This window comes from Vombatus ursinus, unplaced genomic scaffold (genome assembly GCF_900497805.2).
Source record: "Vombatus ursinus unplaced genomic scaffold, bare-nosed wombat genome assembly UNPS02014799.1, whole genome shotgun sequence".
Classification (NCBI taxonomy): domain Eukaryota; kingdom Metazoa; phylum Chordata; class Mammalia; order Diprotodontia; family Vombatidae; genus Vombatus; species Vombatus ursinus.
The window spans coordinates 45,969,388-45,985,565 of NW_020954577.1; the positions used below are offsets into that span (position 1 = coordinate 45,969,388).

The 16,178-nt window shown below is 43.4% G+C and overlaps 1 protein-coding gene across 1 annotated transcript in view; it reads right to left on the bottom strand.

Moving 5' to 3' along the window:
* The window catches only part of LOC114050526 (1-acylglycerol-3-phosphate O-acyltransferase ABHD5), a 36,206-nt gene extending 20,931 nt beyond the window's left edge, over nucleotides 1-15,275 (bottom strand). The window contains exons 1-2 of the mRNA XM_027872306.1: nucleotides 15,139-15,275; nucleotides 38-123 (exon numbers count right to left, since the gene is read on the bottom strand). Of these exons, the coding sequence (XP_027728107.1) occupies nucleotides 38-123; nucleotides 15,139-15,179 (127 nt within the window). The 5' untranslated portion in view covers nucleotides 15,180-15,275. The remainder of the gene's footprint in view (nucleotides 1-37; nucleotides 124-15,138) is intronic.
* Between the last annotated feature and the right edge of the window lie 903 nt (nucleotides 15,276-16,178).

The window sequence follows — 16,178 nt, forward strand, 5'->3', positions numbered from 1 at the left end:
CTTTAGGTCTGTGTCCCAAAAGAACAGAAAAACTCACACTTCAAGATCTTTTCCTCAGCTTCTTTCAGCAGGGACGAAGATGTCGGACACCAAGTGGGAAGCCACCCCGTCAGCCATCCTGACCTATACCAATGAAAACGGAATACGGTATACATGTTACAAGTTAGAAGGAAACAGTTCAAAAGTGTGGTGAAGCCCATTTAATCCTGCCCTGTCCCAGTGGAGAGAGGGCTGGCCTTGATTCAGGAAGGCCTAGCTTCCATGAATGCTGCCTGGTCTTGGGCAAACTTCTCAGTGCTCTAGGCAGAGAAGGTACAAGATCTGTGTTGGTGGAGAAGGTTTCTTGTTTGAAACTGTCTCGTTTGCCAAGTCACAGATCCGGATACTTCTTGGAGTTCAGTCTATGTGGGGATAAGACTTGTAATATTCAGTATATTCAGGGTCAGCCCTCATACATGCACATAACCAACATCATAAAACCTATCTCATGCTCCACGGATGATCTCATTATAAAATGACAACGCAAAAGAGTAGGAAGGCACCTTACAAAGCAAATACACCATGCCCCCCTTGACAGAAGTTCACAGAATTATTATTTTGTATATTATAATATTATGCTGAAGGTCCCACATCCATTAAACAAGCAGAGTCAGGATGTGGACCCAAGACTTTTTACTTTTAAACCCAGCCTCTTTCTAGTCTACTCTATTTCTTCACTAAAGATGAGCAAAACAAGAGTGATAAAAACAGCCTTCCTCTGCTCTAAAGAAACATTCCTTCAATATACAAAATTACTCAGAGTAGCAGCAGTAAAGGAAAAAACAACCAAAGAGCAGAGCAGTGAGAGGACTATCTGGTAGTTAAGAAGGTGCTTTAGGAAGAGGAGAGAAGGCCTGCCACAGAAATAATAACTGTGAGTAATAATAATAATGACTAGCATTTCTATAGTACCAAAAGACATGGTGTAATAGGAAGAGCAGTGACCTTGGAGTCTGAGACCTGAGCTCCATCTAATCCCTCCCCTGACATTTGGTATCTCTAGGGACCAGAGCACTGGGCCAACCCAAAGGGCTAGATTAACCTAAGATGCCATTACCCTTACTAGTACAAATGACCAACAAACATATCAAAAGTTCAGATCTACACTCAGTGTAGAAGTTAAGAAGGTCCCCAAACTGGCCTATTTAAAAACAAACATATATCCGCAAAATAAAATCTATGTGTGTGTGAGTGGGGTGCCTGAGCCAGGGCTTAACTAATTTTTTTTTTTAAATCTACTTCTCTTGAGTTGAAAAAAGCACTATACTGAAAATAATCAAGTTAATGTTTCACTTTTTTTTTTTTTGCTCAAAAGAATATACTCCAGTTATTTCTGAATATAAATGTTCTCTCTGCCCTTGACCAGAAGCACATGAGACCACTTGTCACGTCAGATCATAGAAACATGGAGTCTTACCAAGAGGAAGGTATTTACAACTCCATCTCAACCACTTTCTTAAGCAAATAAGCTTCAAATCATAGCAAACTTCTCTGCCAGGGAGTACCAGAGGTCAGTACAGATCAAAATTAAAGTGAAAGAACAAAATATAATTTATTATTGCTCCACTGACCTGCAACTAAGACATTACTGCAAAGACCAGTACAATCTGTGTTCCAGTCTAAAACCTTTAAAATAACTTTTTTCAACACTGCTCTCTAATATGGGAAAGACATCCCTGTTCAGTCACATGGATGCCCTTGAACAAATGAAATTAATATTTCGGAAGAGCAAAGACATTATCATCTCCCAATTATTTTGCTTGTTACGACTGATAACTCAAAAATATTTCTGCACTTTCCAGACTAACATTTTATTAAAACCTGTTATTCTTCAAGCACTAAAGGAAAATCACACACTGGTCATTAACAATGCTTGTAAAGAAAATACATTTATATTTAGACACAAATCTGTTTTTAATAAAAACTAATTGAAAACTGAACTTTCCACTTTAATTAAACAAAACACTCCTCTTTCCCCAATCCTTCGGGTATATGAGTGTTTGCGTAGCACCAAGGCACTCCATTTCATTTTAACCGCCAGATTATAAACCACTCAGTCTGCTGGCCCTCCTTTTATCACTTTGCCTGTGTCACCCACCACACGGCTTCAGCCTCGTGATCTCCTCTTTCAGCTCTAACATTCTACGATCTTATAGAACAAAAATTTGGTAAACATTTCTCCCAGCTGATATTCTCCAAGTAATTCTCATGCTCTCCTACTTCCTCATCCCTTCGAGGCCCTCCTCTTTTCCCAGCAGAAAGCTCAACTTGCCTCGGTTTTTCTGGACCTCTTCCAACCACTAGGACCTGGTTTCCTTCCCTCCATTTTCCAAGCTCCTTTCTTCACTCGAGTGGTTAGCAGAATGAAAAAAAGCATTCAAGGACAGGTGTAAGAGAAGCCTGAGACAGATCCTGCAATTCTTTTGAGAGCACAAAATCTACAAAAACAAATAAATCTCATATAAAGCAATGTAGTGAACAAGATCTCTAAATGGTTCTTCTAGGCCTACCATTCAACAATTACGCCTAAGAGGTAGTTCCACCATGTTAGAGATTTGGAAGTAAAATTTATTTTGTTGTATTTGGGCAGACTGGTAGGGATACTTAAAGCATTCTCATTCATGGCTCAGTCCCTGGGTCTGTCCATCCCCCCAAAAAGAATAATATCTACCAGAGAAAGCCCACTTATCAATAGCACACAATCTCCTACAAGAAAACTCATGGGAAGATCAAGTTTTACACTGGACCCTAACTGGCCATAGGTTCAGCCTTACCAGTTGGACACTGAGTGATGTTAGCCATACCAAGGGATCCAGGCTATAATGGGTTCTATAAAAAAACAAACAAAAACCAAAAACCAAAACAAAACAAAAAACAAATGAGAATGGGGCTGGTCCTTTTAGTAATCAGAAGTCTACAGCAAAGAGGGTTTTTAAAGACTATCTTCGTGGTCACTGAAAGAGGCATAATAAGGTAGAATAATATAAGCAAACTCTGTACTCACATAACAGTAACAGATTAATTAAGAGAAGGTATAGACAAGCAATTATTTACACTCAAGTCACTGTGCAGAAAATACTTTTTCTAGGAAAAAAAGATTCCCCCTACAAAAGGAATTGCCACCAAATATACTTCTTAAAGGTATTTAACACTGTAATATATTAATATCTCTTCCCTAGTAATTTCTTTGTTTTGTTCAGTCAAACTATTTGACAATCTAGAGTGTCACTAAATCTGAACTACATAATCCACAGATATTATGAAAGAGTTAAAAGATTTCAAAGAAGATGTTCACTCAGCAGGCTGGCTTATTTTCACAAGAAGGTCTTGAAGAACATATTTCTAATTATTTTATGAAATATCTTTCTAGTATTTTGGTTTTATTTTAAATGACCACTATCTTTGGCACAATGCTGCTTATACCCACTACGAGTCTTCCTATAGCCTTTCAGGGTAGTTACCTGCAACTGTGGCTCAAGATTATGCTATTCCACAATTGACATTTACCATCACCAACAGAATACGAAGCTTTAGGGGCAGCTAGGTGGCGCAGTGGACAGAGCACTGGCCCTGAAGTCAGGAGGACCTGAGTTCAAATCCAGCCTCATGCTGAACACTTGTCACTTACTAGCTGTGTGACCCTGGGCAAGTCACTTAACCCCAATTGCCTAAAAACTACAAAACAAACAAACAAACAAACCCCTAAAGAATATGAAGCTTTAAAAGGTGAGCTTTTAGGGCAGTGAGTAGCATAGGATCAGCCAGTCAGTCAGCTAGCATTTATTAATCACTTACTACCTGTCAGTCACTGTGGTAAATGCTGAAGATACAAGAAAGGAAAAACAAAAAACAACAGCACCAACAACAAAAAAAACACTGTCCCTGACCTCAAGAAGCTTAGTCTAATGGGGGGAGAAAAGAGGCACATTACTGGGTACACACAGGATATATACAGAGAAAGCAGACTGGAAAGTAATCTCAGAGGGAAAGAGGTACAGAAAAGGGACCAAGAAGAGCCTGGGAAGGCGGGATTTAAGCTGACTCTCGAAGGAATCCGAAGGGGACCATTCCTGGCACGGGGGACCGCCAGTGCAAAGGCACAGAGAGTGTAGATGGAAGTGTGTCATATTCCAAGAACTGTAAGGTAGCCAGCGAAACTAGATCACAGAGCATACGGAGAGGAATAGAGTGCAAAAACGGAAAGGTAAGAAGGCAGCAAATTGTAAAGGGCTTTAAATACCAAACGGAATGTGGAACCAATGGAGTTTTACTGGGCAGAGCACTAACCTCAGACTTTCCCTTCAGGAAAATCACTTCAGCAGCTGAGTAAAGGACGCGTTAGAGTGAAGGGGCCTGGGAAGAGTAAGACGATGTGCTAAGGCCCGTACTACAGTGATGACTGTATGAGTGGACAAAGGCAGCCATTATAGGAGACGCGCCGTCAAGGCAAAAAGAACATCTGATGACAACAGTCTGAATAACTGACGTGAGTTCAAATGAGGAATTGACGATACTGCCAAAGCTGTGAGCCTGGCAACCAGGAGAATGCTGTCACCCTAGGGGTGGGTGGGGTGCTCAGGGAGTCCCAGCACCTCTGGTGGGAGGGCCACTCACCCACCTCTGGTATCCACCTGATTCTCCTAATCTCACCCGTGGTTCCAAGAAGCTGCAGCATGCACAGCAGCCCCACCCTGGTAAACCATCTCAGCAGATGGGCTAAATCGGGTTGAAGGTGACTGGTAGGCATCAAACCCAATGGTGAGTCAGGGGATGTCTACCCCAAACACGTGAAGACCTTTTCCTGGAGGAATGGGCAGACAAGAACAATCTGTTCCAATGGCCATGAAGCAGGAGCTTGGCCAGACATCAAAGATGCCAAAGTCATTCACTGCATTCCCGGCCATCAGCAGTCATTTTGGCTTTGGCCCTGCCACTGGATTCTGTGACGCTGGAAGAGAGAATGAGGCGGACAACTTTGCGCAATTCTGTCTCACTTAAATCCACTTCACCCATGAGGCCAGACATCACCCATGATGTCAATGGCTGTCCTGGAAAACAAAGGATAAACCACAACAAGAAGAAAGTACTCTGGACTATAACAGGAAAGTTGGGAAGAGAAAAGAAAGATTTGGAAGAAGAAAGTTTAAGGTGGAAAGATGAGTTCTGTTTTGAACATAAATGAATTTGAGATGCCTATGGGACACCCAACTCAAGAATGCTTATGCAAGACTGGCTATAGAGATCTGGGTATCATCTGCAAACAGATAATTAAGCCCATAGGGATGCCAGGTGAAATAATCTAGAGGGAGAAGAGAAGAGAAGAGGGTCCAGGACAGGGCTTTGTTAGTGGACACAACCTGGATGAAAAAGAGACTGAGCAGAACAGACTCCAGCAAGAGAGAATCAAGAATGAACAGTTTCATGAAAACCCAGAGAGGAGAAGAGAATCAGAAGACGGTGATCAATAATGTCAAAAGTTGCAGAGAGGTCAAGGAGGATGAGGAATGAAAAATGGGCATTAGATTTAGCAATTAACAGATCTCTGGTAACTTTGGAAAAAAAGGTCAGAAGCCAGAATGCAGGAGGTTTGGAAGTATTTGAGGAGAAACTGCAAGGGTCCAGCGTAGACAGCTTTCTTAAAGAATTTAGCTGAGGGGCAGCTAGGTGGCGCAGTGGGTAGGGCATCGGCCCTGAAGTCAGGAGGACCTGAGTTGAAATCTGGCCTCAGACCAAACACTTGACACTTACTAGCTGTGTGATCCTGGGCAAGTCACTTAACCCCAATTGCCTAACAAACAAAAAAAAAAAACCCAAAAACAAAAACAAAAAAAAAAAAAAAAGAAAAAGAATTTAGCTGAGAAGAGAGTCATCATTGAGAACTTCAATTTCTCCAAATCTAACCCAACTGAATTCTCTTGCCTATACATTTCTCATGGTCCACATGGAACATCTGTCAAAGACATACATACCTAAGGGCTTAACTCAGTGAGCTGCCAGTTCAACCACATATTATCCTCTGGGCATTGGTGTTCTTCACCTACTTTGTATATGACCAGGTAGCTCTCAAGTGGCCACAAAAACCATAAATAGGATACTTTTTTTGTAACCTAAACTACCAGAGGCAATTGGGGCTGTCAATGCTCATGAAACGATCTGCTTTTTTTCCCCACAGTAAAGACAGATTCTCTGAAAACCAGTAACACTTGAATGAATGAACCATTTATTAAGCATTTACTGTACGCAAAAGGCCTGTGCTATACACTAGGGACACGAATAATAAAGCCAGACAGTACCTACTCTCAAGGAGCTCACATTCACTTGGGGCTTAACTGGACGCGTCACTTACTGTCCCAGAGTAAAAGGCTGTGCCCAGAAAGAATTCCCTTTTGGTCTCCGCTTTTCATGCTCAGCTAAGGATCCTTCTCCTTCCTCACTCAGTGAAGCGTTCCTCTATCTCCCCAGATGACAGTAATATTTCCCTCCTCAGATATCCCTAAAGAACCTTGCCTGGGTCTTTCCTTGGTCCCTATCACTCCCTACCTTTATTATACTTAAATGCGTACATGGGATAGTCCACCCTCAATGGAATGTGTTTCTTGAAGACAGGGATTGTGTCATAAAAGACGAAACCAAAACAAACAAAAACTGTTAATGCAAGAACTTGAGACAAAAGTGTCAACTAACTAACCAATGTTGAGTTTACTTATTTCTTAAGTTTATTTTATCCTAGGCAAAAAGAAAAAGGTCACCCACAAGTGCATTTCTTTTTTTGCAGGGATAGGAAACCTCTGATTTTAGCCACACGGGAAACTTTCATTCTGCAAACTCCCTTCACCAAAGCAGTTTGGCAACTGGTCAGTAACCTAACAGGCACAGAGTTGCCTTGGGCAATGAAAGATAAAATGACTTGATCCATGATCATACAACTTAGTGTTGGGGAAGAGACACGTACCCAAACCTTCCTGCCTCCAAGACATCATCTAGATGATATAGTTAAAATTTATATAATCCATTAAGGTTTGCAAATGACTTTACAGGTGTGATTTCATTTAATTTTTAAAAAACCTTATCAATTGAAATGAACAGTTAGTGTTAATCACAATCACATTTCTTTGGAGTTAGACTCGTACTCACCAACTCACCATCTTCCACAAGCGTCACATAACTACTGTATGGTTTCTAGATCCGATACAGAAATTGGTTGTAAGTGAAAAAGTCTCAAGCTAGAAAGCCACAGTATGAATATTAAATCCGTTTTAGGTGGTTCTGTTTGAAATATTTTTCCCTCCTTTACTGCTCAGTTTCCCTCATATCACTGACAACCATTCTGGAACCAGACACTTAAAACAGTGTGTCACCCAACTATGGAAAAAGATGACAAGTATATTTTTTAGTATTAAGTTGCTTAACAAGCCAGTGACATTTCTTTGGGTTAGTTTTGAAAATCAAGTTTCATCCATATGGCTGGTAAAAGGATAAAAACATAACAGGCCAAAAGCTCAAGTCTCATATGTTGAACATCTATTATTAATAACCATTCATCAAAATTCAGACGGAATGTTTTTTGCTAACCACAATAGTGATGAATCAATGGACCAAATTTAAAAGGCCAGCAATTCTCAACTTGTTAGCTCGCTGGGCAGTACTATTCTTTGCTATAAAGAATCTGGCGTGATTGGCATTTTTCTGCCATGCCTGAGCTTCCACTCTCTATCCTGAACCCACTCTTTTAGTCCCTCCCTCCCTGGAGGGGGGCTCTCCTGACTGAGGACTAGTCACCATATCAGGCCACCTGTTTTCCACCTCTTCTGAGAAGAAAAATAAAATGTCCATTGCCATTCTGGGAAATGGTGTGTACACTGCTTGCCCTATGACTCCACTCACCATCCCACTGACCTCCCAGTCCAAAACACCATCTCTCCCCTTCCTTTACATTTACATTTCTCCATGAGAGAAAGGACTGTGTTGTTTTTTGAATCTGAATCCCTACCACTTATCTCGTTACCTCTGTGTCTGGCACATGGTAAGAACTTAATAAACACTTTTTATTATTTTTATTCACAATCAGGAGCCAACAAAACAATTCTGGCAAAACTCTACAAAGGCCCAGCCTTTAAAAATCATACCAGAACAATTTTCACAAGTTACACAGGTCAAATCCCAACATGATGAATTCAAATTCCACTGAAATTTTATTGTACTGAAATCTTGTTGTATAAAAGATTGTTCCAAAAAAGGCAATTAACTAAGAGTTGTTTATCCTTTTGTTTACATAGGGCTTTTCATTACATAATGAAATCTAATCTATACTATCATGACTAACTGGAATTTTTAAAGACAGGTGCAGTGGTTGTCAATCAATCAACAATCATTCACTATCTCCCAGGCACTGTGCTTAGTGCTGAAGATACCAAGAGAGGCAAAAACTCCATCCCTGCCCTCAAGAAGCTCAGTCTAATGGGAGAGGAAATCTGTAAATAGCTAGATAACAGACAGTATTATCCAAGATAACAGGTGGAGGGAAACAAAAGGAAGGACCTCTGGTTAAACGTAGGCTTTGAAATGAGTTTAGAAGGAACCGAAGAGGAGAGGGTGAGGAGGGAAAGCATAGATAGTCCAAAGGCACAGATTTGGAAGGAATATTTTAGAATGGTGGGAAAAGGGAAAAGCATAAGTATTTATATGGTGCCTACTATGTGCCAGACACTATGTAGAACTTTACAAACATTATCTCATTTGATCCTCACAAACTTTATGAGGTAGGAACTGTTATTAACTCTACAGCCGGGGCAAACAGAGGTTATGTAACTTGCCCAGGGTCAGTCACACAGTTAGCGTCTGATGCCACATCTGAACACAGGGCTTCCTGACTTCAGGTCCAGAGCTCCACTGAGAGACCACTCACCAGTGGAACCAGCCTCCTTGGCTTCCTTTGCTGTTGTTCAATCATTTCTGTCGTGTCCAACTCTTCATGACCCCCTTTGGGCTTCTCTTGGCAAAGACACTGGAGTGGTTGGCCATTTCCTTCTCCAGCTCGTTTTAGAGATGAGGAAACTGAGGCAAACAGGGTTAAGTGACTTGCCCAGAGTCACACAGCTAGTGTCTTAGTCCTGACTCCAGGCCCAGGGCTTTATCCACTGAGTCACCTAAATTACTAGATGAAAGGACTGCTGTGGATATAGTTTACCTTGCAAAGCTTTTGATAAAAGTATCTCATACTATTCTTGTAGATAAAATAGACATTAATACAATCAAATGGATTCAGAACTGGTTAAATGACCAGACTCCGAAAGTATTTGCTAATGGCTCAATGTCATTTCGACTAGAGGTTCTGAGCGGAGTGACTCCAGGATGGGTGCTTAGGCCATGTGCTTTTAACCATTTTAACATAAAGGAATGGACAGTAAGCTCATCAAATTTGCAGATGTCACAAAGTTGGAAGGGATACCTAACACACCTAGTTAACACAATCAGTATTCAAAAGGGTCTTAACAGGCTCAATCTAATAAGATGAAATCAACAAGGACAAATAAATGTCAAGTCTTGCACTTGGGTAGAAAAAGCCCTAATTTTACCATAGAGTAAGATGAGGGAGGCATGGAAAGAAAGACAGTAGTTCTGAAAAAGAAGGAGGGTTTTCAGCAGTGGACTGCAAGCTCAGAAGGAGTCAGTAATGTGATGGAGTGGCCAAAAAAAGCCAATGAAGTCAAGGTCGCCTTTAGGAGAATCACAGCTTACAGAAATAAGCAAGGTGAAAATCCCCATACACTACGCTCTCACACCTCGAGGGCTGTGCTTGGTTCTGGGCACTGTGGTTTAAGGGGAAGGTAGAAAAGCTGGAGAATGTACAGAGGAGGCCAACCTGCACGATGAAGAGCCTTGAGTCGGTGACACATGAGGAAAAGCAAAAGGAACTAGGAATGGTCAGACTAGAAACCCAGGGGGAACACGACAGCCCTGTTCTTCTCTTATCTGCCCTTTTCCCATATCTTCTGTACATTTCCTTCAAAAATCTAAATCTAGAGGGCAGTTAAGTAGGACAGTGGATAAAGCACTGGCCCTGGAGTCAGGAGGACTTGAATTCAAATCCAGCCTCAGATATTTACTAGCTCTATGACTCTAGGCAAGTCACTTAACCCCATTGCCACCCTGCCCCCAAATACATAAAATCTAAATCTAGAATCTGAGGCTAAGTCTGGCTTTCCTCTTCTCTATTATACATTTTGAGCTGGAGTTATCTCTTTCCCAGAAGGGAGCTGTCCCTTTCCACCTCAGCAGCTAGATCTTTCTTGCTGCTGAGAGTCAGATCTAGAACAGAATTTCTTCTTATTGAGTCTTCCAACTTTTGAAAGATAAGACTATCAATCTAGGCTAGTCATCACCTGAAGCTCTGCTTTGGCAGAGAAAAACTCCAGTAGATCACCAGACAGCTGAAGCCTCTCATCACTTCTGTAATCTTGTCTTCATAGTAAACATGATCTATTTCCAAAACTCCTCATACTTATCTTCTTCTTCTCCTTTCCAGGTGGTTTGTAGGAGTTACTGAGAATATTGTTTCAGCCTCTGTTGATATTTACCCTTAAAGCGCCCAGCTCTAGTCCTTACATTTCCTCAAGACTATGTCTCCTCAAAAATCTACACCTACTGCATCCCCATTTACTTACTCTTTTCCCTTCTAGAGTCCCATTCTAATCATGTCACCTCCCAACAAGTCTCAGGACCTTCAGTTCATCTTACTTGTTTGCCTATACTTTGTGCTTTTGTGTACTGATGAAGCCATGTGTTTTATTCCAGGCTCCTTTCATCTTGAATTTAGTTTACTCTGCTCAGAGTTAATGGGCATCTCTGGTTATAATTCTTTCTACCTTGTGGCTACTGTCTATGCCATCTAGTTTGATAGCTATACATAGGTCATTTTCTTCTTTCCCCTTCTTTTTCAATTTATAGCCCTTTTGATCATATTTGCAAGAATCAAACAGACATTCTCACCAGCCATTACCAGGTACACACACACAGTCCCTAGTCAGGAGATTTTAGGCATGGTTCAGAAATTCAAATCCCATTTCTCAGACATCATCTTCTTAAGCAGTTATTCACTTCATAAATCTACCTTTCTCTCCTGAAGCTCTTGTCTTTGATTGATCAAACGGAAGCTCCTTGAAGACAGAAATGGTTTCATTTTTGTCTATCCTCCAAAGTCCTCAGAACATAGTAGGTTGTTGATAAATGCTTGTTGATTGGCTATAGAGATGAAAACACCACTTGTGCCCCCAAGTTCTTCAATTCCTTCCCCACGAATCTGCAAACCTTAGCAATCCTGTCTAGATTCCTTTAGGTACCATCATTCATGCCCAACTGAGTCACCGGAAGTAGGTAGTAAACACCTGGTTTGTCAAGTCTTGGGTGACTGTCCATCACATCCTAAACACATTCCTGGTCTTCATTACTATTACCAAGGGGACAAAAAGCTTCTCCCATTCCCTGAGCAAGGGACTCCTCTCTCATGCTGACTCCTGATGATCCAGAGAGCTAGAATTTGCAGTGGATCAACGTGGTGCACACAGCAGTGCCTTCCTCTTTAGGGCCCAACTCTCTTCTTCTTTAAAATCTTTATCTATTTCTTATTTCCAAGGTTTCCTTGTTCTTCCTTCTTCCCTTTCTCCTTTGTCACTTTGTCCTACTCCTCAATTTCCTCAAATAAGCCAGGATCATTCTATGTCTCTTCAGAACCTTTTTCTTCCTGTTGTTCACATTGGGAAGTGCCCCCCCCTTTTATTTTAAAAGATATGTTTAATTCTTCCTAATAGTTTGGTGAGTAGAGAGGCATTCCTAAAGCATCTCTACCTTTTTTCTATAACAGAGACCAGCTTTCACTTTAAGTGTAAGTAAGCAGTCACCTGGTTATGGCAGAAATACAAAAATCACACACTATGCAAATATGGTCTATTCTCCATACTTGGTGAAAATGAGATTTGTATCGTACTTTGAAGTTTACCAAGCACTTTTCCTCATGGCAACCCTATGAGTTAGCTAGAAAAATTATGAAAGAATAAGTATTTAAAAACTATGTAGTCTCCAAGTCACTAACAACAAGAGAAGGCAAAATGAAACCATTCTGAGGCACCGCTTCCCACTTGGCAATTATCTGCAGACAAAAGTGCTAGAAGGGCTGAAAAAGTCAAGCACAGTTAAACACTGCTGGCAGAGTCACTCTGGAAAACACTGTAGAATTTTTTTGGGAAAAGTAACTAAAATACCCTCTGACCTACAGCTCAGCACACACTTCAAGGAGGTTAAAGACAGAAAGGTCTCTTATACAGCAAAGTATTTATAGCAGAATTTTTTTGGAGCAAGAAACTGGAAAGAAAGTAGATGCCCATCAATTGGAGTACGGCTAAACAAGCGTTGGCACATGAACATAATGGAAATGATTCCTGTAATTCCTGTAAGAAACAAAGAATGTTCAGTGAATCACGAGAAAACTTACATAAGATGATGCAGAGTGAATTAAATGGAACCAAGAAAACAATACATACAATGACAAGAATGTAAAATGGAAAGGAGGAAATAAAGAACATGAGGTAATTATAACAAAGAGCTGAGGAAATGTACTTCCCTCCACCTATACGGGGAGGATGTGGAACAGTACTCAGGTCAATCTGGCAGTCTGTTTTGCTGAAATGCCTTTTTGCCCTCTTTTTAAACATTTTTGTTTCAAGACATGGTTCACTGGGTAGGAAAGGAAAATATTTGGAAATGAATGTGATGCAATAACATAAGACATGAATACTGAAATAAAATATTAAAATAATAATGCCCTATAAGCTCCATGACAGCAAGAACCATTTCTTAGTCTCTGTGTCTTCCCCAGAGCCTGATATGACTTTGAACATTCCAAGAATCTAGAACTTCACTGATTGGGGGTGGGAAGAGGGCAGCAGGGCAGGGCATTCCTCCCACCCCTGCCAATAACTACTCTGCAGGCTAGTAGATGACCTTTGGCAGGTACTGATGATATTCTCTCCAGATTTAGCTGATCTAATTCTCAGAAAGCCAGAGTCTGTCATCAACCCAAAATCCAGATAGGTGTATCCTACGTAGAACGAACATACATTTCAGTGGCATAACCTTCAAGAATTTAAGGTCAGACCAACAATGGGAGTAGATGCTTAATGTTAGCTAGATTTTAAATGAATACCATTAAGTTACCTGTATACTGTACCACATGGGTTTGTAAATATAAAGTGCTTTTACTAGCTATCTCATTTTCAAGACACAACCACATTAGGTGGAAGTAATGTAAATTGGAGAATCACAGAATTTCAGAGTTGGAAGGGACCTCAAAGATTGTCTAATCTAACCTAGTCATGAAAAAATTCCTACAACACACCTGGCAAACGGCCATCCAGTCTTCGCTTTCTTACAAGCCTTCCTGTTTCTATAATCGAGTCTTTCTGAATATACTAGTCTTCACAGTGCCCAAAATCACCTAATCAATTTTGATTGTAAATAGTAAAATTAGAAATGGATTTCTGCAGGCCTTTGAAAAAACCACTTAAGCTTCAACAAAATGAAACACTTGATACATGTGTGGGAAAGCCTATAGAATGCATTTAACTTCCCAATGTTGAGAAATAAGATAATGTTTTTGTCAAATTAATTCTTCAGTAAACTGACCATATTTATTTAACTATCAAGAGCCTGAATTTAATGACAAGTAAAACAGGTCCAGTCCTTTATTTCTAATCTAGCCTATTAAAAATGTTTTAATACGGGACTGTCAACCTCCAAGCTGCTGTTAAAAATAAAACACCAAGAAAATTAAAATCAATACACCTAAAAGAAATTGGAACCAAGAAACAAACCAACTCCAACTGATGATTTACAGGGATTCCTATCTACAGACCTTTTTTTGGTCACATACTTTTATGCCAAAAGTTTCCCCCAACTCAAACTGTACACCACACACCCTAGATTTCATTCAAAAGTTCACCTGTCTTTCTATAATATTTTGGGGGAAATGAAGCTCTATGAAATACAACTTTGAGGAAGTTAGTTCTCAGTAATTGGAACATTTCTGGACAAAACCTAGTTCTTTCATGGGTTCACGTAATTAAAATGAGAGTATGTTTAAAGTCACCATTCCAACAGTCCTTGTAAAACACAGGGTGACACTGTTTACAAATCCACAAGAAACCGGGATCCCACAACCGCCGTGCCGCAAACTGGCCGCAAGACTTCGGGCAGGACTCAGTCACTTCGGAAATACAGGCGGTGTTGGCCCCATTTTGCAGCTAGGTGACTTTCCTGGAGGGAAGATCTGCTCTTTCCACGACCCCCAGGCCGCCCCTCCCCCACGAGCCCGCGGGTGTCCCAGCCGGGATCTCTGGTGAGGATGCTCGGACAACCCGCCAGCAGGTTTCTAGGGAGGTTCCAGAAGCAACGAGGCATCCCAGTCAGTCACAATACAGTCCCGCAAATATGCGGACAAACGACCGCGCCCACGGCAAGGCCAGGTCACACCCCGCCCCCAGGAACGCCCCTCTGAGCGTGTTCCAAGTTCACGGGAGAGGACCACCGCCCCCCCACCCCGAGACTCTAGCCCCGCCCCCAGCTCCCCGGTGCTAACCCTCCCGGCCTCCTGCCGCGACCTCGCCACACTGGGCGCCCCGCCCCCCTGCCCCAGCCTGGGGCCCGCTGGGCCAATCCCCGCCAGCTCCCGAGGTTCTAGCCCCGCCCCTAGCACCCGGCTGTAAAGTTCCATCCTCCCCCCCCCCTCGTCACACAACGCCCCCCCCAACGTTCCAACGCTCACCCGCCCTCCCCGCGCCGGCTCCAGCCAATCCCGGGCCGCTCCCGACGTTTTGGCCCCGCCCCGCTCCCCGGCGCTCTAGCCCCCACAACCACCTAAGCCGGCTTCTCGCAGGGTCATCGCACCTGCCCACCCGCTCCCTCCCAGGCCCTCGCGCCAGGCCCCGACGTTCCATCGTCCCCTTCGCACCGCTCCCTTGGCTCTCAACGTTCCCTCCCTCGCTCGCTCGGGCAGTTCCCGGCGTCCGCCCCCGGTGCGAGCCGGCCCCGGACGGCCCAGGCGCTCACCTTTCGGGGGTCTCCACGGAATCGGCCTCTTCCTCCGCCATGTCCGCTCTCCCCTCGCTCGCCCCAGCCTGGCCGGGGTTCCGGGCGTCCCCGGATAAATGACCCAGCCTCGCCCGAGGCCACACGCCACCAAACAAGCCGGCTGACAGGCCGACTGAGGAGGTGCCGCCGCCCGCGGCCGCGAGTCCTTAAGGACGCGCGCCACCGGGGCCCGGCCCCGCACGTGCCCCTGCGTCATCCCGCTCGCGGCGCGCGGCCGAGCTCTACCTCTGGGCTTCCGCGCACGCGCAGCGGAGGAGGGCGGAATCAGGGCCGAGCGCGGAGGAGGGGGCGGGGCGCAGGCTCGCGTGCTCCGAGTGGCTAGCGCAGGTAGGGACCCCGGGAGCCCGGCGCGTTTTAGGGTGTCCCCTCTCTTGCTTTTAGAGGGGGAAACTGAGGCCCAGGGAAGCGGGGTCCCTCCATCCCAGGAGCCTAGCTCTGGGGTTGGAAGGGACCTCAGATCATTTAGTGAGACGTCCTGCTTTTACAATTTTTTTTTTTTTTTGCTTTTTGGTGAGGCAGTCGGGGTTAAGTGACTTGCCCAGGGTCACACAGCTGGTAAATGTCATGTGTCTGAGACTTGATTTGAATTCAGGTCCTCCTAACTCCAAGACCGGAGCTCTGTCCATTGCGCCACCTAGTTGCCCCTTTTATAATTTTTCCCCTCCTTTTACAGAGGGGGAAACTGAGGCTCATGAAGCAAGGTCCCTCCATCCCAGGAGCCCAGATCTGGCCTGGAAGGGACCTCAGGTCATTTAGTGAGACCCCCTGCTTTTACAGAGGGGGAAACTGAGGCCGAGGGAAATGAGGTCCCTCCATCCCAGGAGCCCAGATCTGGGGCTGGAAGCAACCTGGAAGGTCGTTAGTGCCAACAGAAGAGTGTCAACAGCCCTGAACAGGAGTGATATCACGGGAGTGGTGTTAGGAAGAGTCTTTGGGCAGGGGTGTACTGGCTCCAAGGGAAGAGGACCTGGAGGCGGAAAATCCAATGACCAGGTTAC